At 35.1% G+C, this 27,518-nt stretch overlaps 1 protein-coding gene across 2 annotated transcripts in view; it reads left to right on the forward strand.

Annotated features, from left to right (window-relative positions):
• STK31 (serine/threonine kinase 31) overlaps nucleotides 1-27,518 on the forward strand; it is a 76,612-nt gene that overhangs the window by 41,271 nt on the left and 7,823 nt on the right. The window contains exons 14-23 of one of the 2 annotated variants that reach the window (XM_030295015.2): nucleotides 64-183; nucleotides 2,720-2,851; nucleotides 4,099-4,200; nucleotides 5,623-5,703; nucleotides 7,544-7,669; nucleotides 8,285-8,410; nucleotides 8,797-8,883; nucleotides 9,532-9,681; nucleotides 14,366-14,488; nucleotides 24,448-24,516. In XM_030295015.2, the coding sequence (XP_030150875.2) occupies nucleotides 64-183; nucleotides 2,720-2,851; nucleotides 4,099-4,200; nucleotides 5,623-5,703; nucleotides 7,544-7,669; nucleotides 8,285-8,410; nucleotides 8,797-8,883; nucleotides 9,532-9,681; nucleotides 14,366-14,488; nucleotides 24,448-24,516 (1,116 nt within the window). The remainder of the gene's footprint in view (nucleotides 1-63; nucleotides 184-2,719; nucleotides 2,852-4,098; nucleotides 4,201-5,622; nucleotides 5,704-7,543; nucleotides 7,670-8,284; nucleotides 8,411-8,796; nucleotides 8,884-9,531; nucleotides 9,682-14,365; nucleotides 14,489-24,447; nucleotides 24,517-27,518) is intronic. The other variant, XM_032592527.1, reaches the window with a different exon arrangement.

Below are 27,518 nucleotides of genomic sequence, written 5' to 3' on the forward strand. Positions count from 1 at the left end.
TAGGTTTAAATTATTTTGGATACTCTTGTCATTAATTCCATATGTATGATTTATTTCACTTAGGAGCAAGGTGATGCAGACAAGGAGATCATTTTAAATACATATAGTCAAGTACTACAAAAGATCCGTTTAGAGGAAAGGCTTATCGCTACAGTACAATCCAAGTACAAGGACAGTATTGAGGTTGGATTATGCTTTATTTTTTTGGTCTTATATATTGATGCTTTGAATTTTTTAGGACTTAAGTTTTTTTTCAAATAGTTTAATATCCAGTGTGTAGGTAATTATTTATTATTGCTAGGAAAACAGTGTAGCCATTGTTAGCTGATTTGTAATTAAATTCATCCTACAGTGGAAACAACAATTTAGTTGATAAAAAATGTTGAATTTTTTGATTGTTATAAATCTTTGATTTCCTTGTATTCTTTAAAACCTAACCTTTACCACATCTTCTTTATTAATTCGTTAGTTGTTGGACATTTGGGTTCTTTCCATAATTTGACTATTGTTGATAATGCCACTGTAAACATCAGGGTACATGTGCCCCTTTGAATCCCTATTTTTCTATCCTTTGTGTAAATACCTAGTAGTGCAATTGCTGGGTAAAGATGTGGGGGGTGTATATATGCATAGACACACAATGGAATATTAGTCATCAAAAATAATGAAATTTTGCCATTTGCAATGACATGGATGTGTGGATGGAGCTACAGTGTATTATGCTAAGTGAAATAAGTCAGAGAAAGACAAATACCATACGATTTCACTCATGTGGAATTTAAGAAACAAAACAGATGAACGTAGGGGAAAGGAAGAAAAAAGAAGAGAGGGAGACAAACCATAAGAGACTCTTAACTATGGAGAGCAAATTGAGGATTGCTGGAGAGGAGGTGGATGGGTGATGCGCTAAATGGGTGATGGGTATTGGGAGAGCACTTACTGTGATGAGCCCTGAGTGTTCTATGTAAGTGATAAATCACTAAATTCTATTTCTGAAACTAATATTACAACTCTGTGTTAACTAAGTAGAATTAAAATAAAAACTTGAAATTTTTAAAAACAAAAAAGAAATCTGTGAGTCAGGATCTGTGAAGACCCCAATTTGGTAAATCAAAAAACAAAAACAAAACCAAAAAACCTTATAGTTAGAATGATACTTTTGAGGTTTAAATCTGTATCATTGGGGTTTAACATTTCCCTGGTGATGGGTATCCAGAACATGGATAATGTTACTTGTGGTAATGTTACTTATGTTTAAACTTAGTGTGGTTTCATCTGTGGGACTAAATTAGAGGTGGTATGTAATATTCAACTAAACTTGATGAGTCCTTGCTCTATTCTAAATGTCTGTGTAGAATAAATAATCAAGAATAAAAAAATAAATTAAGTATAATGGAGACAAAACAAAAAAAAAAGTTGTTATCTTTATGCCTATACAAGTTTACAGTAGAAAATTTGCTAAAAACAGAAAGATAAGGAGAAGTAAAAATATCAATTATAATCCCCTTGCCTAATGATCAGTGCCAGTTTCAGAGTATTTTCTTTTTGGATGGTGACTTATACACACACACACTGAGATATATATATATATATATGTCTCGTGCATTGATTGCACTGTGTTGTAAGTTGTTTTGAAGATGTTTCTTCATTTAATGGTGTATTATGAATATTGCCTATGTGATTAATGATTCTTCTATACTGTCATTTTGAGCAACTATAACATCATCATTTGCATAGATGTATAACATGATTTAACCTTTCATCTGTGTTAGATGTTCAGGTTACTTCTAATTTTTTTTAACCATGAATAACACTGTACATACTCTTTTGCATAATTTTGTGTGTTTTTAAGATAGATTCCCAAAAATTGTTAATTACTAAGTCAAAAGGAGTGAACATTTGTCTTTAGAGCTTATTATGAGAGAGAGAGGGAGAGGGAGGGACGGAGAGAGGGAAAAAGAAAGAATCCCAAGCAGGCTCTGTGCTGTCAAGGAGCCTGATGTGAGGCTGTATCTCACGAAATCAGAGATCATGACCTCAGCTGAAATCAGGAGCGTACACTTAGTCTACTAAGCCACCCAGGTGTCCCAAAAGGAATGAACACTCTTAAAACTTGATACATACTGGGGCGCCTGGGTGGCTCAGTCGGTCAAGTGTCTGACTTGGGCTCAGGTCATGATCTCATGATCCGTGAGTTCAAGCCCCACGTCGGGCTCTGTGCTGGCAGCTCAGAGCCTGGAGCCCGTTTCAGATTCTGTGTCTCCCTCTCTCTCTGCCCCTCCCCTGTTCATGCTCTGTCTTTCTCTGTCTCAAAAATAAATAAACGTTAAAAAAAATTAAGAAAAAAAAAAAAAAGAAAAACTTGATACATATTGTCAAACTACTTTGGGGAAAGGTAATTTCAGTTTACATCCTCACTAGAAATCCCAGTTTGCATCATCTCTAGCAAAATGTGTCTCATTGTGGGTCTCAGCTTGAAATATTTCTTTGCCCTTTGCTACTTTGATTGCTGGGACTGATATTCTGAAAAGAAATGTGGTAACTAAGAAATCAGTTAGTAGAATTGTATTGTTGAAAATTGTAGAATTTCTTATTTCATTCTGAACTCAGTTCAATACTAGTTGAATTTTAATAGAAATATAATAAATGGTCAGTAAGTGACTTCAATAAATATTGTTGTCTATGTTTTGAAAATACAATAACTTTTTTTCTTACTTAGTTTAAGAGGCAGATTATCGAATATTTAAATAAAAGCCCCAATGTGGATCACTTGCTGTCCATTAAAAAGACACTGAAAAATTTAAAAGCTCGACTGAGATGGAAATTGGTTGAAAAGAATAATTTGGAAGAAGTAAGGAAACTCTTGGTTCTTGCTGAATTCTGTGTGTACCTCATTTTACTCTGCTTCGTCAAAGTAATGTGTAAATACATTCTTTAAAATAGGAGAACCATTATTTACATTTTGTTTTATATATTTCATGTTTTTTCTTTGTATGTAAGTAAAATTATTACATTAATAGGGTAAACATTTTACCATGTCATTAAATGTTCTTTAGAAACATTTTATATTGCTGCCTTGGTTTTTAGTAACTGTAAATCCTTGAGAATAATTTAAAAATTCTTTTGGTTTAGACTGTTACAATACCTGTTACAATATACACCTATTAAAGCAAGGTACTCCTCTAAAGGTAGAATTTTGTCCTGAAGTATTTTTAAGATCATGATGTTTTTTGTTAGCTCTCTTTTTAATGGCTGGACAAACTATTTCTTGTGAATATACTAAGTTGTTTTCATATGATAATAGAACTGGAAGAATTAAGACACTCTAATCTGGACTAACCTTCTGCTTTAGGTTTGAAATTGAATAAATTTGTAATTCCTTGGGTTCCCTTGAGGATTTGATTTACAGACAAAAGGAATCCTCATTATATCTTAATCCAACTTGAACTGTCTCTCTTCCTCTTTGGAGCACTTAATTGGGCTTGAAGTGAAACTAATTTAATGGTTTAAAGATTTTTCTAGCTTCTTATTCTATTTTGGGCTGTGGGGAATGGGGTCTTTTTTAGTTGAAATTTTTTAACTTTTGGAGAAATACAATGTTGAAAACATACGTACTTTTTAAGGTGGCTAATTTATTATTGGAGTTTTGTGGAGTCTTTGTGAGTCCTACATTGTCTTTCCTTTAATAGACATACCATACATTTACTCATTTTTTTTTTTAAACCAAATCTCATGTAGAAAACAATTCCAGGGAATGTAATTGTATTCTTGTTCCTATTCTTGACATTTACTTTGTGATGGCAGTTGGTCATCTTCTTGGAGAAAATGTATAGCAAATTAAGAGACTAGAAAAATCTGTGTTGATTTATGTCTTTAGTTTTTAATCCTTTTTGTAGGTTTGGGAAAAATCAGTGTTAGAATAAAGTAATAAATATTAATTCAGCGGGTGTTATGAGGGTCTGTTATGTGCTAGGTACAGAAGGATACATAGAAATCAGAGCGATTTGTTATAGAAGTTATATTCTAGTATACTAGGAAGACTTGTTTTGAGTCTACTTTAATAAACCTGTAAGGTCACTTTTTTCTTTCTGGTTAAAGTCTGATGACCATGATGGATCTGAAATTGAGAAAATAAAACAAGAAATAACTGACTTGCGCAATAGTGTCTTTCAGGAAGTTTATCGTGAGCAGGAGGAATATGTAAGTATTTAATTCTTTGAAGTTTTGAATTAGTTTTTACTCTAGAAATTGAATTCATATATCCATTTTATGAAGTAGACTATAATGACAAGGCTGGAGATTATATTGGCATAGTTATGTTTGCATAGTAATGTTTATGTGACTTTAGAAGTTAATTTCTGATGAGAAAATAATTCATAACCATTGTACCAAATGTGGAAATCACAGAAAATTATAAAGAGGAAAAAAATCACCTGTAACTTTTCCATACAGTTATAACAGTAGTAATCACTGTTAACTTTTTACTTAACTTCCTTTTAGTCTACTTTCTGCCTGTTTTTGCAAGAATCAAGATTATAACACAAACATACTTTTGCATACTGCATGTTTTCTGTTTCATACAAAGCTAAAGATTTTTTCCTTTATTAAAATCTAAATGAACACTGTTTTAACGTAATGCTGCAATGAAAACACTAATGGGGCAGCATAATTTAGTTGAAGAATATAACAGAATGCAACTACCTGATTTTTTGGGGGAAATTACCTCTTTAAGTCTCTATTCTTATGCTAATATTTAGGAGAGTTTGTGAGTGTATTTTCTTTTTAAAATGGAAGGATCTTTTCCATTTTAAAATGGAAAGACTATTTTATGTTTCATGGATGTTATGGGGAACAAGTAAGGTAGACACTGCTTTGAACATTAAAAATACAATGAAAATAATACACATTTAAAGTGTTATAGTTTATAGTAATCTCATCTGACTGTGTATTTAATTATTTTCCTTATGTGTATTTAATTATTTGCCTTATGAACCTTGGATAAATAGCTGTCTCCCAGTGACTTGACAAGTATCCAAAAGTTTTACTTAATAAATGTGACAAGTGACTTTTCTAAGGATCCTCAGTTTTCACATTTGCTTCACAGTAGCTTTTGTAGGGCTGCATATTTGTTTCTTTCAAGGCTTTTATGATTTTTTCTCTCCTAAATGAAATAGCTATTATTTTAAAATGTTAAGTGTGTTCTTAATATTTTGAGAAATGATGACGATTCTATGATGCAAATTGATGTTATCAACACACATTTTCATTTTAGCTTGGAAGTGATTATATACTTTGATTTTAGGCAAGATATTGTGCCTATTTATGTATACCAAGAGTAAAATTGGTAATTAAGTTTTTCTTCTATTAGTAAGATGGTAATTGAGATCCAAGATGACTCGGTAATTGAGATCCAAGATGATATTTCTTGTGGTAGAAGGCAAAGTCAGTGATTACGTATCTTATTAGGCTATCTATATACAATAGATTATGTATCTTGTTAGAGATACAATAAGGGAGTTACTGGTATGTTTTTTTTTCCTGAAGACCAACATGTCACAATTGAATATATATGACCTATACACATACATATAGATCCTTAATAAAAATATTTTTTAAATTTAGGAGAAGCTGAATAGCTTGGTACATAAATGGTTTCCTGAGCTGCCTCTCCTTTTTCCTGAAATAGGATTACTTAAGTACATGGTAAGCTTTGTTGCCCCTGAAAATTACTACTCTGCAGAGAGGTTAAAAGTGATGGTACAATCGTGTGTTAGTGTTAAATTTATCCTTACTATGAAAATGTTCCTGATGAATAGTTTTTGGGTAATGTTAGAACTTTTCCTCAAGATTGTCTTTAGTATTGGCATATTGTATTTTAATGTTTATATTAATTTGCATGTTTGTTTCTGTTTTTTCTTCATGTCTATTCAGTACATTGCATGGCACTTGTTTGAATGACAGGTGTTTATTTTCTTAAATGATAAAACAGTTTTAGCTATTGTTTCAAGAGTTAGAATAGGGGTGCCTGGTTGGCTGAATCGGTTAAATATGTGACTGATTCCAGCCCAGATCATGATGTCACAGTTTGTGAGATCAAGCCCCTGTCAGCTGTGCTGACAACTGGAGACTTCTTGGGATTCTCTTTCCCTTTCTCTCTGACCCTCCTCCACTCACATGCTCTCTCTTTCCCTCACTCTCTCTCTCTCTCTCAAAATAAATAAACTTAAAGGAGTTAGAATAAAAGCAGGACAGTGCCATTCATGAGGAATTTAAGCAGAATATATTTTTTAAGTTAAAACAGGTAGTAAAGAATTCTAGAGAACTGGTTAAGTAGAGATGTTGACATGGGTATAGTTTTCTAGGTAGGCAGGATTCAAAGCCTGGGAGATCAATGTATTAGATAGAAGGGCAGTATAGAGCAGGATTGGTAAACTCTGACTCTTAGGGCAGAGTCTATTAGCTCTGTGTTTTATATTGTCTGCTAAGGATAAGGGACTAGATGAAATATCTATTCTGTAAGATTGTCATTAAACTCATGATAATAGCTTAAATGTAGTACAGAAAGAGTTGTACACATAGACTTAGGAACTATAAATATGTAAAATTAAAGTCTCCTTAAATTGTTACAGCAATTACTATCAAATTTTTCCAGGCTAGACTTTAAAATAATGTGGTGTTTTCCTCATAATTATTTAATTCTAGCTTAGACACTCTCTCATGTAGGATGCATGGTGGGTGAGTATGTGGTGCTGTGTAGGACTTGGAAATTAGTTTTTAAAAATGTGCTGATCTCTTCATTATGGAACATTATAAAACATTTTAATCATAGCTGATGGACTCTTTTATTGATTTTAAGTTGTTTGACTGTGATGTATGCCTAGGAAACCCCTGTTGGTTGATTATATTTTGTGGTTTACTTAAATATATTGACAACACATAAAAATAAAAACCAGAAAACACTTTTGCAACCCTTCTTACTAAAACTACACCATGATAAGATTTACCTTGATCTAAAATGTTGGTAGTCAGGTTTTAGTGCAAAAATTTTATTCCTTTTAAAAAGTGGCAGAAATATCTAATAGAATCAAAATATTTGAAAGCTATTTTCACTTTTGAGGATTCCACTTCAGAGGCAGAGGTGTTAGAATTACTTCATAGGGGTCATAATTTTTAGAGTTCTCATTCTCATTATGCAACCTTCTTTGTATTTGTCATCATTTTAATATTTTTTAGGAAACACATGAAGTTTTCCAAGTAAACATCAGGGTTTTTTGGATGCATGTCTGATTAACCCAGTTATATTTAGAATTTGTTCTGGAACTGTAGCAGCCATTACATGTATGTTGATTATACTTTGGGTGAGAGGATTTCAAGAGCTAGGAACTAAAAAAACTAGGAAGCTTTCGGTATTTTTATTTTATTGGTTTCTCTAGTAGGGTTGATGATGTTCAAACCATCTCATAGCATGTAGTTAATTATGTCGATGATTTAAAAGTAGTGGAATTGTTTGGATTCTTCAACTGTAACAAAAATTTGTGCCTAGAAATCTGGTGGTCTTCTTACTATGAGTTTGGAACGGGATCTTCTTGATGCTGAGCCCATGAAGGAACTTAGTGGCAAGCGCCCTTTGGTTTGTTCTGAGGTAAATGGACAGATAATTCTTTTAAAGGTAAGTTTAAGTTTTGATTTATGGGAGATTCAGACATATTACAGGGGAGTGGTGGCATTACTTTCAGGAAAGTGAAAATCCACTGCTTGTTTTTTGAATTATATGAGTTGACTAGCCTGATGATTATGCTTCCAGTTTGGCTGCCAGACCTAATTTTGAATTCAGAGTTTCCCTCATTTCCCTAAATAACACATGTCTTTAATTGGATATACTTGGTTTTCTTTTTTGGGTGAACTTATTACTTTCTGTCCAATTCTAGCCTTTTAAAGTTCTTATTTTCTTATGCTTCTCTTAGAAATCTCAGCTATTTTGCCAATACAGTCTTCTCTTTGGCTACTTTACTGATCTGGGAAACTGTTTATCATAATAGGATAATTAATTTGGCCATTGTGGCAGTGTGTTATAGAATATTTATTAAGGTATAGGTAGAATTGTTCTTTCTAAATTATAAAGGAAATTTATATATTCAAAGCAGGTAGAAAAGGAACTTATACAATTAAAAAATAAAATTAGATGTAATTTAATTTATAATTACTATGTTTAAGTTGGAATGATGTATAACTATAGTAGGATTCTTAATGTTGGGATTATCATTGCCTCTTTTTCTGGTATCAGGGCTATTCTGTAGATGTGGACACAGAAGCCAGGGTGATTCAGAGAACAGCTGCCTATCACAGAGCTTGGAGAGAAACTAAAGAAGATTCTGGGTTGCTACCACTGATATTCCTATTTTTGTGTAAGGTAAAGTTTTTTTTTTAATGTTTATTTTATTTTTGAGAGAGAGAGCATAATGGGGGTGGACAGAGAGAGAGGCGGGGGGACAGAGGATCTGAAGCAGGCTTTGCGCTGATAGCACAGACCCTGACACAGGGCTCGAACTCACAGTCCGCGATATCATGACCTGAGCTGAAGTCGGACACTTAACCAACTGAGCTATCCAGGTACCCTGGTAAAGTTTTTATGCTAATCTCTTACAGAAAACATTTTATTTACAGTTTTACCTCCAAGCTTTAAAAAGGTAGTTCATTCCTTTTAACATAAAGAGAAATTTATTTTGTATAATCACTGTATACTGAAAATACATTGAAGAATTTTTCACTTTGAGTTTCATTCTGTTTTGCTTTTAGTCTGATCCTATGGCTTATCTGATGGTCCCGTACTATCCTCGGGCAAACCTGAGTGCTGTTCAAGCCAGTGTGCCTTTAACTTCAGAAGTGAGTAAAAAACACTATTTCTAATAAATGAGAAAATAACACCTAATGTTAGAGGGAATACTACATGCTTTATATATTATGTAAAATTTTGCCTGGTATCAGGCTATTTCATTGTCACATCAACCCTGTGATGCTGTTATATACAGATGAGAAAAATGAGGGTCACAGAGATTCAGTGACTTGCACAGGGTCCTCAGCAAGAGGCAAAGATGAGAATTGAAATTAGGTCTTTTGGTACCAAAGCCCATGCTTATAACCTTTAAGCTGTGCTGTATGTAAATTGCATAGTATAGTGTATTTGATATTATAAGTGCTTAAGTAACAGCTTTAATTTGTATTGTAAATTTGAATTAGTAATAAAAATACAGGATGCCCTGATTCTTCTTATCTGGTAACACTAGTCTCTCTAGGTGCTTTATATGTTCATTATTTGTAATCTCAATCTTAGGGGCTGTAGTGTCTTAAGTTATATGTGTATGATGTTACATAATCAGGGCTTCAGGTCTTTAATTCCTTCTCTATGCTATATTCTTATTAAAGGATCATTTGGAGGTACTCTCCTGGAAAAGTCTTTTAATTAAAGAAAAGATTCAGTGTTAAAATGATTTGCCTACTTCCTGACTTCTTTTTTGTGTGCTTTATCTGTAGGAAGCTTTAAAGGTCATGAGAGGTGTTGCCCAGGGCCTGCATACATTGCACAAGGCTGACATAATTCATGGATCACTTCATCAGAACAATGTATTTGCTTTAAATCGTGAACAAGGAATTGTCGGAGATTTTGACTTCACCAAATCTGTGGTAAAATATAGTGGTTTTACAAATAGGTTAATATTTAATATTATTAGACATTAGTTCAGCCTTTTACATAATATGGTAATTTATTATAAGATCTTTGCCTTGGTTAAGACATGTAGCATGTAATATAAACAATTAACTGTTACCAGCTAGGTGCTAGAACAAGAGTTTCTAAGTCTGTGTATTGTATTTTTTAAACCTAAGTATTAGGAGCAAACTAACATTATATTCATTGGCATTGACGACACTACTTGTTAATTATTTTTTCATCATCAAGAAATATTTAATTCCTTGGATATATACAAGGAAAACTCCTGTGTCCCCTTCTGCTTGTGCCCTCCCCCATGTAGATTGAATGTAGTTATAGGTACTTTGCTATTTTTTGATTAATGGGCATTTTTAGAAACTTGGGAACCTTGGACTTTTCTGGGTTTTTTTTGTTTGTTTATGTAAAAGTATTTATTTTAAAGTTTATTTATTTTCAGATACAGAACATGTGAGCAGGGGAGGGGCAGAGAGAGGGAGAGAGAGAATCTGGGGCTTGATCCCATGAACCGTGAGATCATGACCTGAGTTGAAATCAAGAGTTGGATGCTCAACTGACTGAGCCACCCAGGCATCCCTGGACTTTTCCATTTAGTTTAAGTGCTGGTTCAACTACATTAGTTGCTAATTTGGTGTCTTATAACCTCAGAACAAGCAGTTTGTAGAGATAGGAGATATCAGACAATGAAAGAGCATATTGTGGTCTTTTTTTTTTTGGCAGAATGGGTGGCCTCAAAATATATATGATCACAAGGGAGCAGTTTTTTAAATTTTATTTTATTTTTTTTAGAGATAGAGTGCATGTGCACATGAGCAAGGGAGAGTGGCAGAGGGAGAGAGAGAGGATCTTAAGCAGGTTCCATGTGCAGCATGGAGCCTGATGCAGGGCCTGATCCCATGACCCTGGGATCATGCCCTCATCTGAAGTCAAGAGTTGGATACTCAACTGACTTAGCGTCCCAGTCGCCCCAGGTTTCTTTTTTAAGACAACAGCTTTATTGAGATATAATTCATATATTACAATGTGTACAATCAGTACTGTTTTTCAGTATATTGACACAGTGGTGCATTGATCACCTTTCTAATTTCAGGACACTCCCTCCAAAAGAAACTCCATACGAATTTGCAGTCACTCCTCATTTCCTCCTTTACTCAGCCCTTTGGAAACCGCTAATTCAATTTCATCTCTGTGGATGTACTATTCCGGACATTTCCTATAAATGGAATCATTCAATACGTGGCCTTTTGTGATTGGCTTATTTCATTTAGTGTAATGTTTTCAAGGTTTATGTGTCTTATAGCATGCATCTGAACATCATTCCTTTTTTAAAATGCCCAAGTAATATTTTATTCTGTGGGTATACCATATTTTGGTTTTATAGTCATCATTTGATAGACATTTGGGTTGTTTCCACTTTTTGATTATTGTGAATAATGCTGCTATGGACATTAGTATACAAATTTTTGTGTGGACATATATTTTCATTTCCCTTGGGAGTGGAATTTTTTGCTATATATATTTGTTTTGCTCTATAGTAACTCTTCCACCTTTTTAAAAAATTTTTTCTTTTAATGTTTATTTTTAACAGAGAGAGAGAGAGAGAGAGAGATAGCAAGCAGGGGAGGGGCAGAGAGAGAGGGAGACAGAGTCTGAAGCAGTCTCCAGGCTCTGAGTTGTCAGCACAGAGCCTGATAGGGGGCTCTAACTCATAAACCGCAAGATCATGACCTGAGCTGAAGTCAGATGCTTAACCCACTGAGCCATCTGGGCTCTTCCCACTACCCCCTTCTCCATCATTTTCCAAATATACCATTTCCAATGATTTCTAATGTCAAAGGATGATCAGTAACAAGGACGTGAACCCTGGATTCAGACAGACCTTGGCTGCAATTCTTACCCTCCCACTTACTTGCTGTGTGACCTTGGGTTTTAAACTCTTTGAGGCTAAATCAACTATAAAATGGAAATAATATCTACCTTAAAGAGTGATTGTAAAGGTAAAGGTAATTAGCACGATAATTACTTAGCACATACCACTAATTGTTAATTATGTCTTCTCCTCCCAGTATGTTTATCCTTGCTTCTCACAGTGTAACCAAAAGACCAGCAGCTACAGCATTACCTGAGAGCTTGTTAAGAAATGCACGGGGTGCCCGGGTGGCTCAGTCGGTTAAGCGTCCTTAACTCAGGTCACGATCTTGCGGTCCGTGAGTTCGAGCCCTGCGTCAGGCTCTGGGCTGATGGCTCGGAGCCTGGAGCCTGCTTCAGATTCTGTGTCTCCCTCTTTCTCTGCCCCTCCCCCGTTCATGCTCTGTCTCGCTGTCTCAAAAATAAATAAACGTTAAAAAAAAAAAAAAAAGAGCCTCTTAAAAAAAAAGAAGAAATGCACAATCTCCATCCCAAAAATGCTGAATAAAAATTTGCATATTAACAAGATCTCAGGTGATTCACATGCACTGTAAAGTCTGAAAAGCAGTGATCTTGACAACAGACTATCTTTTAAATTTTTCTTCCTGATTAATATTTCAATCTGACAGTAGTGTGAAAAAGTTGAGCAAAGGTGAGTTTAATCAGTATTTCAGTGTAAATAATTTTATTTTATTTATTTATTTTTTTCAACGTTTATTTATTTTTGGGACAGAGAGAGACAGAGCATGAACGGGGGAGGGGCAGAGAGAGAGGGAGACACAGAATCTGAAACAGGCTCCAGGCTCCGAGCCATCAGCCCAGAGCCTGACGCGGGGCTCGAACTCACGGACCGCGAGATCGTGACCTGGCTGAAGTCGGACGCTTAACCGACTGCGCCACCCAGGCGCCCCTCAGTGTAAATAATTTTAAATGAAAATTAAAACAATGTTTTGGGGGATAACGATAGTTGACAAATCAGTATAAAGGGGGAAGAATAATTCTTGGAGTAATCATGATATGTATAATATTGCAAATGGCATGCTCAAAAGGTGAGTTAACCAGGACCCTTACCAGTTGAGAACCTTTTTAAACTCCTAACTTAGTTGTTTTTCTTAGGACATTATCTTAATTTTCAGATAAACTGATATGATAAATATTTCAATAAATATACATTGTATAAATCCTTCATAATCCAGCATTTCTTTATAGTTTTACATTTTCATTTTCTCATCTTTTTGAGCTACCATATGAAAACCATTAAGACTGCATATACACAGGTGGCATTACCCTGTGATTTGCAGATGACTGAAGTATAAAGCATTATGACTTATACTAGTCAAAAGGGAATTGCTCTGGGGCACCTGGGTGTTGCACTCTGTTAAGCATCTGATTCTTCATTTTGGCTCAGGTCATTATCTCACTGTTCCTGAGTTCAAGACCCACATTGGGTTTGGCTCTGACAGGGTGCCTGCTTGGGATTTTCTCTCTCTTTCTAAATAAACAAACTTAAAAAAAAAACTGGTCAGACAATAAAATGTTCGCAAGAATGCAGAGAAATTGAAATCCTCAAACATTGCTGATGAGAATGTGAAAAGATAGAGGAATCACTTTGTAAAATAGTTTGGTACCTCAAAAAAACCCCAAAAAACAGGGGTGCCTGGGTGGCTCAGTTAAGCGTCTGACTTCGGCTCATGTCATGATCTTGCACGGTTTGTTAGTTTGAGACCCGTGTTGGGCTCTGTGCTGACAGCTCTGAGCCTGGAACCTGCTTCAGATTCTGTGTCTCCCTCTCTCTCTGCTCCTCCCCTGTCACTTTCTGTCTCTCTTTCTCTCAAGAGTAAAAAAAAAAAAAAAAAACAAAAAAACAGCAAAAAAATAACATTTAAAAAAAAAAAACGATCACGGCGCCTGGGTCACTCAATCGGTTAAGTGTCCAACTTCGGCTCAGTTCACGGGTTCGAGCCCCACTTCCTGCTCTGTGGTGACAGCTCAGAGGCTCAGAGCCTGGAGCCTGCGTCGGATTCTATGTCTCCCTCTCTCTCTCTGCCCTTCCCTTGCTCCTGTTCTCTCTCAAAAATAGACATTAAAACAATTTTAAAAAATGAAGCGCCTGGGTAGCTCAGTCGGTTAAGCGTCCAACTTCGGCTCAGGTCATGATCTCATGGTTTGTGAGTTCAAGCTTGGAGTCGGGCTCTGTGCTGACAGCTCAGAGCCTGGAGCCTGCTTTGAATTCTGTGTCTCTCCCTCTCTCTGCCCCTCTCCTGCTCACGCTCTGTCTCTCAAAATAAATAAATAAATAAATAAACAAACAAACAAACAAACAAACAAACAAACATAAAAAAAATTAGAAAGCAAATTAAAAAATAATGATCAGTAAGGAAGAAAAGTACTTTGTTGACTTCCAGTTTTTAAAGTTATTTAGAATTTTCAGAATTAGAAAATAGCACTCCTTCTTGCCCTAATGAACTTTATTTTTACAAGAAGTACCAAATATTTAAATAATTGGTGTTTTTTGGTTTTTAGTCTACTTCAATCTGTAATGTGAAATGTAACCAAAGTCTCACTATTAATTGTATGAGACTAAGAGCAATTTATAATAGCAAAAATTGAATAAAAATATTTTAAAGCAAGAGAGAATGAAATATTTCAAATGAATTTGTTTTTTTGTGTTAATTAAATGCAGAGGACTTAACTCATCTGTGTTGCCTCTAAAATAAACTGTTGTTTTTGTAGAATCAGCGAGCCTCAGTGAACATGATGGTTGGTGACTTGAGTTTGATATCACCTGAACTGAAAATGGGAAAGCCTGCTTCTCCAAGTTCTGACTTGTATGCTTATGGCTGCCTTTTATTATGGGTATGTAATTTTTTATTGTAATAGATTAGTTTCATATATATATATATATATATATATATATATATATTAGTTTCATATATATATATTAGTAGAAAATTGTTTTTTTCTTTTTTTTATAGTTTTTTCAAAAACTATTCATATACTTCCTGTCACCTATTGTATACTTTCTACAATTTGCTTGATACATATTTTACATATTATGCTATTGTTTTACCTTTCTTTAAGGCAAGATTAACAGTGAAGATAATTTTGTCCTATATTAATCTGTAAGCAGTTCCTGCATATGTGGAAAGTAAATGTTAAATGAGCCTTGAGTAAGTGTTCCTGTTTTCATTATAAACCAAATAGCTGTTTTTTAATCCATGGCTTAAACCTATTCTTTCCTGTGAATTTTGAGGGATTGGTATTAACAAGGGAGGAATATCTGTTTTTACTTTTTTTTGTTTTTCTTTTTTTATATTTTTCTGTTTTTATTTCTTTTGCTTAACATTGTTCTGGAGGTTCTAGCCCAGGGGTCAGCAAAATTTTCTATAAAGGGCCAGATGGTAAATATTTTAGGCTATGTGAGTCATATAGTCTCTGCTGCTCTATAAGGTAGCCATAAAATATGTAAATGAACGAATGGCTCTGTTGCAATAAATAAATAAGTAAAACCTTATATGGAATTGAAGTTTGAATTTCATATAATTTTAATGTGTCATGAAATAGTATTCTTTTTTTTTAAGTTTATTCATTTTTGAGAGAGAGAGTGAGTGAGCAGGGATTGGGGCAGAGAGAGAGACAGAGAGAGAGAATCCCAAGCAGGCTCTGCACTGCCAGCCTGGAGCCTGACATGGGGTTTGAACTCACGAACTGGGAGATCATGACCTGAGCTGAAATCAGGAGTTGGATGCTTAACTGACTGAGCCACCCAGGTGCCTCGAAATAGTATTCTTTTCTTTTCTTTATTTTACTTTTTAAATGTTTATTTAAAAACTGAGAATAAACTGAGGGTTGATGGGGGTGGGAGGGAAGGGAGGGTTGATGATGGGCACTGAGGAGGGCACCTGTTGGGATGAGCACTGGGTGTTGTATGTAAACCAATTTGACAATAAATTTCATATTAAAAAAATAAATAAATAAAATAAATGTTTATTTATTTTGAGAGGGAAAGAGCGTGAAGGCAGGGGAGGGGCAGAGAGAGAGAGGAGAGAGAGAATCTCAAGCAGGCTCTGTGTTGTCAGTGCAGAGCCTAATGTGGGTTTTTATCTCATGACTGTGAGATCATGACCTGAGCTGAAATCGAGTTGGGTGCTTAACTAACTGAGCCACCCAGACACTCCTAATTTTCTATTAAACATTTAAAAATGTGAAAACCATTCTTGGCATGTAGGCTGTATAAGAAATAAGCAGTGGCATAAGTCTGGTGTGCAAGCGAGAGTTTGCTGATCCTAGTTTTAGCCAGTATAATAAGACTACAAAAACAAATAAAATGCATACAGTTTAAAAATGAAGAAGTAAAGCTGTTTTTATTCAAAAATGACATGATTAATTATGTACAGTCTTGAGGAATGTACTTAAGAGCTACTACGACTAACAAGTTTAGCAAGGTTGCAGGATGTAGTCATCATAATAATTAACTGTATTTCTCTATACTAGCAACCAACAATAGGAAATTGAAATTAAAATCATTTATATAGGTTTCAAAAATACAGAGTTTTTAGGGATAAACATGACAAAAGATACGTAAGACCTATATCCTGAAAACTATGATATATTGTTGAGCAAAATTAAATAAGATGTAAATAAATGGAGAGTTGCATCATGGTCATGGACTGAAGACTCAATGTTGTGTGGATGTGAATTCTTTTTTTTTAATGTTTATTTTTGAGAGAGAGAGAGAGAGTGTATGTGTGTGGGAGAGGGGCAGAGAGAGAGGGAAACACAGAATCTGAAGCAGGTTCCAGGCTGAGCTGTCAGCACAGAGCCTGACGTGGGGCTTGAACTCATGGACTGTGAGATCATGACCTGAGCCAAAGTCGGACACTCAACTGACTGAGCCACCCAGGTAGCCCTGGATGTGAATTCTTAAATAAGTCTATGGATTCAATACAATTTCAGCAAAAATGCTTCTAGGCCTTTTTTTTTTTTTGAAAAATTATTTTGATGTTTATATTTGAGAAAGAGAGAGTATGAGCAGGGGAGAGGCAGAGAGAGGGAGACACAGAATCTGAAGCAGGCTCCAGGCTCTGAGCTGTCAGCAAAGAGCCCAGCGTGGCGCTCAAACTCACAAACCATGAGATCATGACCTGAGCCAAAGTTGGTGCTTAACTGACTTATAAAGTATTTTATATAAATTATACCTGGATGTCAATTACTGCCTCATTGTATTTCTTCTTATTCTGTACTTCTCCATCAGCCTAAAAATATGGTTAAGTCTGGTGTATCACAAAAACAAAACGGGTGCCTGGGTGGCTCAGTCAGTTAAGTGTTGGACTTTAGCTCAGGTGATGAACTTGCACTTTGTGAGTTGAAGCCCCATGTCAGGCTCTGTGCTGACAGCTCAAAGCCTGGAGCCTGCTTCAGATTCTGTGTCTCCCTCTCTCTCTGCCCCTCCCAGGCTCGTTCTCTCTCTCTCAGAAATAAACATTAAAAAATTTCAAAACAAACAATCCACAGTTATTTATTTATTTATTTATTTATTCATTTATTTATTTTAATGTTTATTTTGAGAGAGAGGGAGAGAGTGCAAGCAGGGCAGGGGCAAAGAAAGATACGAAGCCATCATGGTCATAGACTGAAGACTCAATGTTGTGTGGGTGTGTGAATTCTTTCTTTTTTTTTCTAATGTTTATTTTTGAGAGAGAGGGAGAGAGAGAGGAGGGAGGGAGTATGTGTGTGGGGGAGCGGCAGAGAGAGAGGGAGACACCGAATCTGAAGCAGGCTCCAGGCTTTGAGCTGTCAGTACAGAGCCCAACATGGGGCTTGAACTACCAAATGGTGAGATCATATGACCTGAGCTGAAATCGGCAGCTTAACCAACTGAGCCACCCAGGTGCCCCCACGGTAATTTCTTTACTCATTGTTTTCTATGGCACATCTTCTGAGTTCCTTTTACCTTTGTGACTGGGCATTTCTTTTACTCTTCTTTAATGCATGTTAAGTGTTAGTGCCCCCACCATTTTTCCTTACATTCTACTAAAATTTTCATTGTATAGCCTTTCCTTGGGTTTTCTTATTTACTCTCATAGTGTCTGGTACCGTTTATTTGTTAGAGCTCCCACATTTATGACAGTAACCCAGTTCTCTGGCAAGAGTTTCCAGTAGTGTGTACATTCCTGCTGCATAACTTCATCTTAATTTACTAGATACCTTATATTGTTCCAGAAAGGACACAAGGCAATTCATTCACAGAAGTACTTTAAAATAGAACAAGACATGATAAATTGAAAGTAGATAAGAAAGAAAAAGAGGGTGTGAACATAAAATCAAACCATGAATGAGAGTACTACCAAATATCCACCACAGAAACCTGTTTAGTACTGCTGATACACAATTCATGTGTTGCCATTCTTTTCTTATAGCAGACACTGCAAAATGATCATGGTCATGTTCATTGGGGTCAGATATGACCTGAAAATAGCACTCAAAAGGAATAGTACTGATTGAAAAACAAGCCTTTTTTCTATCCTTGATGAATACATTTTCTATGGATAAGCCACTATGATAGCTCTAATCTTTCTTCTAGCAATTATAAGAAAGGAAATCTAGTCTGTCATACAAACCATTATCCCTAAGATCAAAGTGGGCCAGTTAGGACAAGCACAACTATTAGTTTTTGTTTTGTTGTGGAAATTTTTACTCAGAAACAAAGAATCATGAAACTCTATACTCTTCAACCAGATTCAACTATTGTCAACATTTAATTACCAAGCTATTCTTAGGGATAAGACTAGAGGCCCTTATAAAGACAACATTTTACATTGCTAACCCTATGTCCCGAGTTACGTGATACTTAAAAAACAAAAATAGGTAACACTTATTGAGTGCTTACTATATATCAGTTACTTTGCATGTATTTATCCAACCTAATTCTTGCAGTGGCCTTATGTAGTAGACTCTGGGTCTGGAGTTCTCTCTTGTCCAGCAAGAGAGTGGATGCAGGATTGAAATGAGAGAGAGGCTAATATCCAGGAGGAGACAAGAGCCTGAGTAAGGGTCCTTGCTCCATTTTTACTAGGATCAGAAGACTTATAAGCATGATGGGAATGCACAAAGAGACAATTAAACTGTGAACATTAACTCTAGGTGTGAGGGAAAGGGGGTTTTGAAGATATGTGGTATTAGGGGTTTTGGTCAATAAAAACATATTAGGGGTTTGGGTCAATAAAAAACAAAGTCCTGATGCCAGGCAGATGGTTGTTTACAGCAGGCATGAAGTATCCCATCTGTTTATCTTAGCTAGCCTAGGGGATAAGACAGAGCATGCTACATCAGGGTCAACAAGGCATCTATCTTTTGCTAATTAGCTCCACTCTGGGCAGCTTTGCCCTGCTGCTGTCTATAGCCCTGTTTAACTATTTACCTATTTTGGTCCTTCCTTCCTGTGAAAGCAGCTTTCTGCTATTGTGCTAAATTGGGGGGTGCTTCCTCCCTGAATACCTAATCTTGTTTACCCAGTCTTGGGTATTTTCATCCTGAGATTTCCTGTTCCTATACCTTTGTCCTATATTGGGGGCCTTTGCCGTGTTTACCTAATCTTGTTTATCTAATTTTGGATGTGTACATCCTGTGTCTTTCTATTTCTTTATGGCTTGTTGACCCATCGGTGCAAGCTCAGGGAATTCCTAAGCTTATTCCCCACAGCCTTATAAGTGAGGAAACTGAGGCAAAGAGAAATTAGATGATTTGTCTAGGATCCCATGGCTGCTAAGAGATGGAACCAAGATTCAAACCCAGCCAGTCTGTCTCCAGAATGTGCACTCTTTACTACTATCCCATTTCACCCAACTTTCCCCCAATAGCCTTTTCCAGTCATCTGAGCCAACAACTTGTGTTCTTCTTTGATTCTTCCATCTCCCTCATCTTGCCTTCTAGTTAATCATGCCTTGGCATTTTTACCTGTTATGAATTCTCAAAATTTTCTAATTATCTCTTAGATCAGTGTGCTACTTCATGCTAATAAGAGGCTAATTAGCTTCTTAGTAAGAGGCTTGTTAGAAGATAAGCCTTTGTTAAATAACAAAATGTCAACTGAATAAATTTTAAAGATCTGTTAGCTTTATTAATCAATTCATGGATCTGGCAATATCCCATCTAGTAAGTAGAAGCGAGCTCCAAAGGACTATAGAAAAGGAAAGGTTTTTAAAGGTAAAGTGGAAGTAGAATAAAAGAAATCATTTGCAAAAAATCCATTGTTTTAGGCAAGATCATTCTCCTAAGGGGAACAAAGGGGATTTGTCAGTAAATTTCCTAGTGCTGACCAGGAAATTCCCATGTTGATTGGCTAGAGGTTACATTCCTGGGGGGAGGTTGAAACTGAAGTTAAGTTAGATATTAATAAGTCTTGGTTTACTGACTTGGGAGCTTAACTTGAGTGATACCATTTTTGGGCCTGTAGTTTTCTTTTTATTAACTTCTTATAATCTGCAATTTTCTTTGCTTTGATGCTAGATAGAATGGAGTTTTGAGGACTCAGGGTTCAGTCAGGAAAACGGAAGCCACACTTATTTTACTTCTAAAGAGTTTTAATACAGGAGATTGAAGCTTTTGTTGGAAGGGGTAGTATAACAGAGGTAAGGGAAATAGTAATCTATTTCAGCGTGTAGCACTTGAACCACATGGTTCTTAAGAGTTTGTCTGGACGCTGCTGGGAATCTCAGGAATCAGTGAGCAAACCTTACCTGCCGTTTCATTTTGTTTTATGTATGTTTTAACTTCCTTTGAGATTTCTTCTTGACCATGAATTATTTAGAACTGTGGTATTTAGTTTTCGTGTGTTCAGACATTTTCTTTCTTTTTTTTTTTTTTTTCAGACATTTTCTTACTATATTTCTCTATTTCTACTTTGATTTAATAGTGGCCAAAGAGCGTAATCTATGTGATACCATCCTTGAACATTGGTTGAGGTTTGTTTTATTGCTAGGATATGGTCTATGTTGGTGAATATTTCTTGAGATCTTGAAAAAAATGTATTCTGTTATTGGGTGGAATTTACTATACATATACATGTAAATTACATCTTGTTGGTTAATTATGTTCTTCATATCTTTTTATCCTTATTGTTTTTCCATCTAGTAGTTTCATTAGTTACTGAGAGAGCTGCTGAAGCCTGCAACTCTAATTTGAATTTGTGTATTTCTCCTTTCAACTTTACCATTTCTGCTTCCTATATCTTAAGATCTTATTGTTTGGTGTGTACATATTAGGATTGTAATGTCTTTCTGGTGTATTGATCCTTTTATCATTATGTAATATCCTTCTTTGTACTAATTTTCTCTACTCTAACATCTACTTTATCTTATAATTAATATGACCATCTCTTTGTTTTTAAAATTAATCTTGTGTGGTATTTTTTTTTTACCATCCATTTATTTTAAAACTGTGTTGAATTTGAAGTCAATTTCTTGTAAATATGGTTGTACATACTATTGCATTGTGTTGTATATTTGCTAAGTCTTTGCTTTTTAATTGAGGTAGTAGACACTTATGGTGATTTAAGAAATATTTTTAAAACATGGGAATTTTCTAGTTAACACTAGGAAATTTTATTTTTTTTAATTGAAATGTAGTTGACTAACAATATTATGTTAGTTTCAGGTGCACAATATAATGATTCAGCATTTATATATACACATTATGAAGTGAATCTAGTTGCCATCTGTCACCATATAAAGTTGCTGAATTATTACTAACCATATGCCCTATGTTTTCCATTGCATCCCAATGTCTTGTTTATTTTATAACTGAAAGTTTCTATCTTTTAATCCCTTTCTCATCTTTTGTCCATCTCCCCCAAATTCCACCCCTTTAACAATCACCAGATTATTCTCTATATCTATGCGTCTATTTTGTTTGTTTTTTAGATTCCACATTGAAGTGAAATCATATGGTATTTATCTTTCTCTGTCTGACTTTCCTTTAGTATAATACTCTCTAGGTCAATTTATGTTGTTGTAACACTTAAGGTGATTATTGATACTTTGGGGGTAAATCTATCATTTTATTATTTGTTTTGTTTTTTTTCTTCTGTTTCTTATTTATTGATTTTTCTTGCCTTCCTTTGGGTTATTTGAATATTTTTTAAGAGTTGATCTTGATTTATTATGTGTTTTTGAGTGTATTGCCTTCTATAGTTTTCTTAGTTGTTAGTATGGATATTATATGTATGTGTCTTATTACATTCTACTGGTATCAGTGTTTCAACACTTTGAGTGAAGTGTAGAAGCCTTTTGTTTAGGTTCCTTTGCCCTCCTACTTTTAACCAGCATTGTCTTGAATGTGAGATAGTGTAATACAATCAGTCATTGTATATGATTTAGGAAACTTATGGTGAGAGGGATAGTCTTTGGTATTCCCTCATATTTCTGTTCTTTCCATTGTTATTCCTTCCTGATGCTCCAATATTCATTTTTCATTTAAATGTTTATTTAATTTATTGAGAGAGAGCGAGAGAGAATGAATGAATCCCAAGCAGGCTGTGCATCGCAGAGCGTGTTGTAGGACTCAGTTCCATGAACTGTGAGGTCATGACCTGAGCCAAAACCAAGAGTTGGATGCTCAACCAACTGAGCCACCCAGGTGCTGCACCCCGTACTCTTTTCAAAATTTATTTCCTTTTTGGTTGAAGTGCTTCCTTTAGCCAGTCTTTAAAAGTATGTCTTCTGGTGACATATTCTTTTAATTTTCCTTCATTGGAGAGCATTTTGATTTCACCCTTTTTCCTGATGGATAGTTTTGCTGGATATAGAATTTGTGGTTGAAAGTTCTTTTATCGGGTGAAAGATGTGCCACTTCCTTCTGGTTTCCATGGTTTCACATAAGAAATGCTGTTATTCAAATTGATATTTCTCAGTAGGTAATGTTTTTCTTTGGTTGCTTTCAAGATTATTTTGTTTTGTTTTTAGTTTTCAGAAGTTTCATTAATTTGAGTTTATCCTATTTGAGTCACATTTTTTTTGTTTTTGTTTTTTTTATGTGGGGGCGTTAAGACACCCTGTCACTCTCACTCCTCCCGTCCCAGGGTCTCTAATCAGTTTATTTTCCTCTTTTGACCTTTTGGAGATCGCCTTTGGTTGTTATGTTATTTGAAACATAGTTTTACTTAATGGTGAGAAGCAGGAATAAACCAGAAGTCCTTTTGCTCATAAAAAAAAATGTTTATTTATTTTTGAGAGAGAGAGGAGGGAGGGAGGGAGAGAGAGAGAGAGAGAGAGAGATAGAGAACAAGCAGGGGAGGGGCAGAGAGAGAGGAGGACAAAGGATCCATGCTTACAGCAGAGAGCCCAGTGTGGGGCCCAAACTGTGAACTGTGAAATCATGACCTGAGCCAAAGTTGAATGCTTAACTGACTGAGCCACCCAGGCACCCTGTCTTTTTGCTCATTTTTAAATTACAGTGTGTGGAACTTATTTGGGTATGGATTTAAATAAACTTTATATAAGTAAAGTAACTTATGATATTTATGAGATGAGTAAAAATTTGAAAACTAGGGGTACCTGGCTGGCTCATTGGGTGGAACATGTAACTCTTGATTGGGGTTGTTAAGTTTGAGCCCCATGTTGGGTATAGAGATTACTCAAAAATAAAACCTTAAAAAAATTGAAAATGATATTTTATACAGGCATATCTAGTTTCATTGTGCTTCACTTTATTGCATTTTGCAGATGCTGCATTTTTTACAAATTGAAAGTTTGTGGCAACCCTGTGTCAAGCATTTGTTGGTGCCATTTTTCCAACAGCATTTGTCTCCGTAGTGTCTGTGTCACATTTTGGTGACTTTCATAATATTTCAGGCTTTTTGATTATTATTAAATTCATTATGATGATCTGTGATCAGTGATTATGACTCACTGAAGCTTAGATGATGGTTAGCATTTTCTAACAGTAGGTATTTTTTAATTTATATATATATATATATGTATATATATATGGTTTTTCTTTTAGGCATAATGCTATTGTACACTTAATAAACTACAGTATGATATAAATGTAACTTTTATATGCACTGGGAAAACAAAAGATTCATTTGACTTGCTTTATTGTGATATTTGATTTATTGCAGTGGTCTAGATCCAAACCCATAATATCTCTGAGATATGCCTGTATTAAAGAATTACTAAAAAAAATTTACTGATTTTTAATGTGATAATATTGTGTCACAATAAAAGACTTTATCTTTTAGAAATATGTACTAAAATATTTACAGATGAAATTATGAGACATACAGGATTTACCTTAAAAATAAGATATATGGGTTTGTGCATAGGGTAAAAGTGATCATTGGTTGATGGTTGTTGGTGCTGGGTGAAATACATAGGATTTGGAATACTTTGTGTATGAAAGAAATTCTCCATATGTAAGAGTTTTAAAAGTTTAACACGTATTTCTTGAATTATATAGGTTAAGTATTAGGGAGGAAAGAAACATGCTTAATTTATTTGTACTTAATGTATACAACCAACATGATATAAACTGCTGAGTTTTAATATATTTACTCAAAAGGTGATGAAGTATTGAAATTGCATGTAGTATATTCATCAAATCTGATTGATACTTGAGGAGCCCCAGGAACTGTTCAGTTATCTGTGAACAAGTAGTTATTAACATGAAAGTGTTTTTATTCTTTAAAAGCTAATGTGTGTCCTTTGAGTGAGCCCTTCTTTTTTCTGCAGAATCTGAAGAGTTCCAGATTTGACTGGGTTGTAAGGATTAATGTTTTGTTACATTGGGAATTTATTTGTTCTCATTTTCTTTAACAGCTTTTTGTTCAAAATCAGAAATTTGAGACAAATGAAGATGGAATCCCAAAAGTGGATCGGTTTCATTTGGTATGTGGTCTTTTTGTCATTTATTGGTTGGAAACATATGCTGTAGGTGTAGCAGTAATGTAAAATGTAAATATTTGAAAATGCCCTCTACTTTTTTGTAAGAATGCAAAACGGCATTCACAATAAAGAAATACCAAAAAAATTCAAATGCCTTGCTTACACCACTGCCAGAGAATTATTGCTAGAAAATACTGCTAGATTGTCCATTTTCCACACAAATTATATAAATAGTATAAGTAATAATTAAAAATAGTCTTTATGGTATCTTTCAAGATCATATTATATTTTTTTAATTTTTTTTTTAACGTTTATTTATTTTTGAGACAGAGAGAGATAGAGCATGAACGGGGGAGGGTCAGAGAGAGAGGGAGACACAGAATCAGAAGCAGGCTCCAGGCTCTGAGCCATCAGCCCAGAGCCCGATGTGGGGCTCCAACTCACGGACCGTGAGATCGTGACCTGAGCCGAAGTCGGACGCTTAACCGACGGAGCCACCCAGGCGCCCCTAGATCATATTATATTAAAATTAATAAGTATCTAACTTTATCTTTTTTAAGATCTAACTTTATCTTTTCTTTGTCATATGTTTGTCATTCATATTGCTTTGCCATTTATGCTGTATTCAGCCAACGTATTTTGAGTATCTGTTTTACCCTGGGAATTGAACTAGATGCTTGATTACCAGGATTGTAGCCTTGAATAAATGGATAATTTAGAAATGTGAACAAGTGAACAACCAAGATCCCTAAGAAGGGTACTAAGAAAGTACTTTGGAGAAAGATAATTTTTAATTCTGCTGAGAAAGGGAGAGGGAAGGGGTAGGTAGAAAATGCCACCCAAGTAATTTGAGGAGAATCTTCAACATTGAATTAGGAGTTTACAAGAGGTAGAATGAGATGATGGTAGCTTAGGTAAAGATAATAACCTGCACTAAGACATTAAAATATTAAATTCTTTTGAAAGGGAATAGTCCAGTATGACTAGATATTGATAAGTTATAAATATGACAGTAAATGAGTTTATGGAGGTATGATAATCAAACTCTAAAAGTTCTTATGCCATTTTTTAAAAATTTACAGTTATTTATTTTGAGAGAGAGAACAGAATGAGCACAAGCAGGGGAGGGGCAGAAAGAGAAGGGAGAAAGAGGATCCTAAGCAATCTCCATGCTCTCAGCACAGAGCCTGATATGGGGCTCAAATTCATGAGCTGTGAGATCATGACCTGAGCTGAAAAAATCAAGAGTTGGACGCTCAACTGACTGAGCCACCCAGGTGCACTTCTCATGTCATTAAAAAAATACTTACTTAAAATATTTTACAACTATTTTTATGACTTTATTTTATTAAAGAGAAGTTTTAGGTTCACAGCAAAATTGAGAGGAAGGTACACAGATTTCCCATATACCCCCTCCTCCCACATATACATAGTCAGTCCATTAACATCCCCCACCAGAGTGGTCCATTTGTTATAGTTGATAACCTGCATTGACAAACCATTATCACCTAACGTCTGTAGTTTACATTAGGGTTCCCTCTGGCACTGTGTATCCCTATGGGTTTGGACAAGTGTATAATGACATGTATTCACCATTATAGTGTCCTACAAAGTATTTACAATGCCCTAAAAATCCCCTGTGTTTTGCCTGCTCTAAACCCCTGGTACCATCAATCTTTTTACTGTCTCCAGGGTTTTGCTTTTTTTAAAATGTCATGTAGTTGGAATCATACAGTATGTAGCCTTTCCAGATTGGCTTTTTCCCACTTAGTAATATGCATTTAAGGTTCTTCCAGGTCTTTTCATGGCTTAATAGCTCATTTCTTGTTAGTGCTGAATGATACTCCATTTTCTGAATGTACCACAGTTTATTTACCTATTTACCTACTGAAGATCATTTGGGTTTTGTGTAGGTTTTAACAGTTATGAATAAATATCCATGTGCAGGTTTTGTGTGGACATAAATTTTCATTCCCTTGGGTCAGTACCAAGGAGCACAGTTGCTGGATTGTATGGTAAGAATGTTTAGTTTTGTTAGTGCCAAACTGTCTTCTAAGGTGGCTGTACCATTTTGCGTTACCATTCCTATTGCTCCACATCCTTGCTAGCATTTGGTATTGTTAGTATTCTAGATATATAGTGGTATCTTGTTTTTATTTTACATTTTTCTGAGACATGATCTGGAACATTTTTTTCATATGCTAATTTGCCATCTGTATATATCTTCTTTGGTGAGGTGTCTGGCAAGGTTTTTGGCCCATCTTAAGTCATGTTGTTTTCTTATTGTTGACTTTTAAGAAATCTTTGTATATTTTAAAACACAGTCCTTTATCAGAAATGTCTTTTACAAATATTGTCTCATAATTTGTGGCTTGTCTTCTAATTTTCTTGACAGTGTCTTTTGCAGAGCAGAAATTTTTAATTTTAATTTTAACGAAATCCAGTTTATCAGTTTCTTCTTTCATGGCATTTGGCCTTGTGTCTAGAAGTCATCGCCAAACCCAACTTCATCAAGGTTTTCTCCTATGTTATGTATTGGGAGTTTTTAGTTTTGCCTTTCACATTTAGATCTGTGATCCGTTTTGGGTTAATTTTTTGTGAAGAGTGTAGGGTCTGTGTCTTGATTCGTGTGGATGTCTAGTTTTAGTGCCATTTGTTGAAAAGACTATCTTCATTGTATTGCCTTTTCTATTTTGTCAGAGATTAGTTGACTATAATTAACAGGTCTGTTTTTATCCATTGATCTATTTGTTTATTCTTTAGCTGACACCACAAAGTCTTCTTGATTAGTGTAGCTTTATAGTAAGTCTTGAAGTTGGTAATGTCAGTCCTTCAGCTTTGTTCTTCAATATTGTGTTAGCTATTCTGGGTCTTATTGCCTCTCCATGTAAGCTTCAGAATCAGTTTGTTCATATCCACAAAATAACTTTCTGGGAATTTGATTGAGATTGCATTGAATCTATAGATCAAGTTGGAGAGAATTGATACCTTGACAGTATTGAGTC

This window comes from Lynx canadensis, chromosome A2 (genome assembly GCF_007474595.2).
Source record: "Lynx canadensis isolate LIC74 chromosome A2, mLynCan4.pri.v2, whole genome shotgun sequence".
In the NCBI taxonomy this organism is placed as follows: domain Eukaryota; kingdom Metazoa; phylum Chordata; class Mammalia; order Carnivora; family Felidae; genus Lynx; species Lynx canadensis.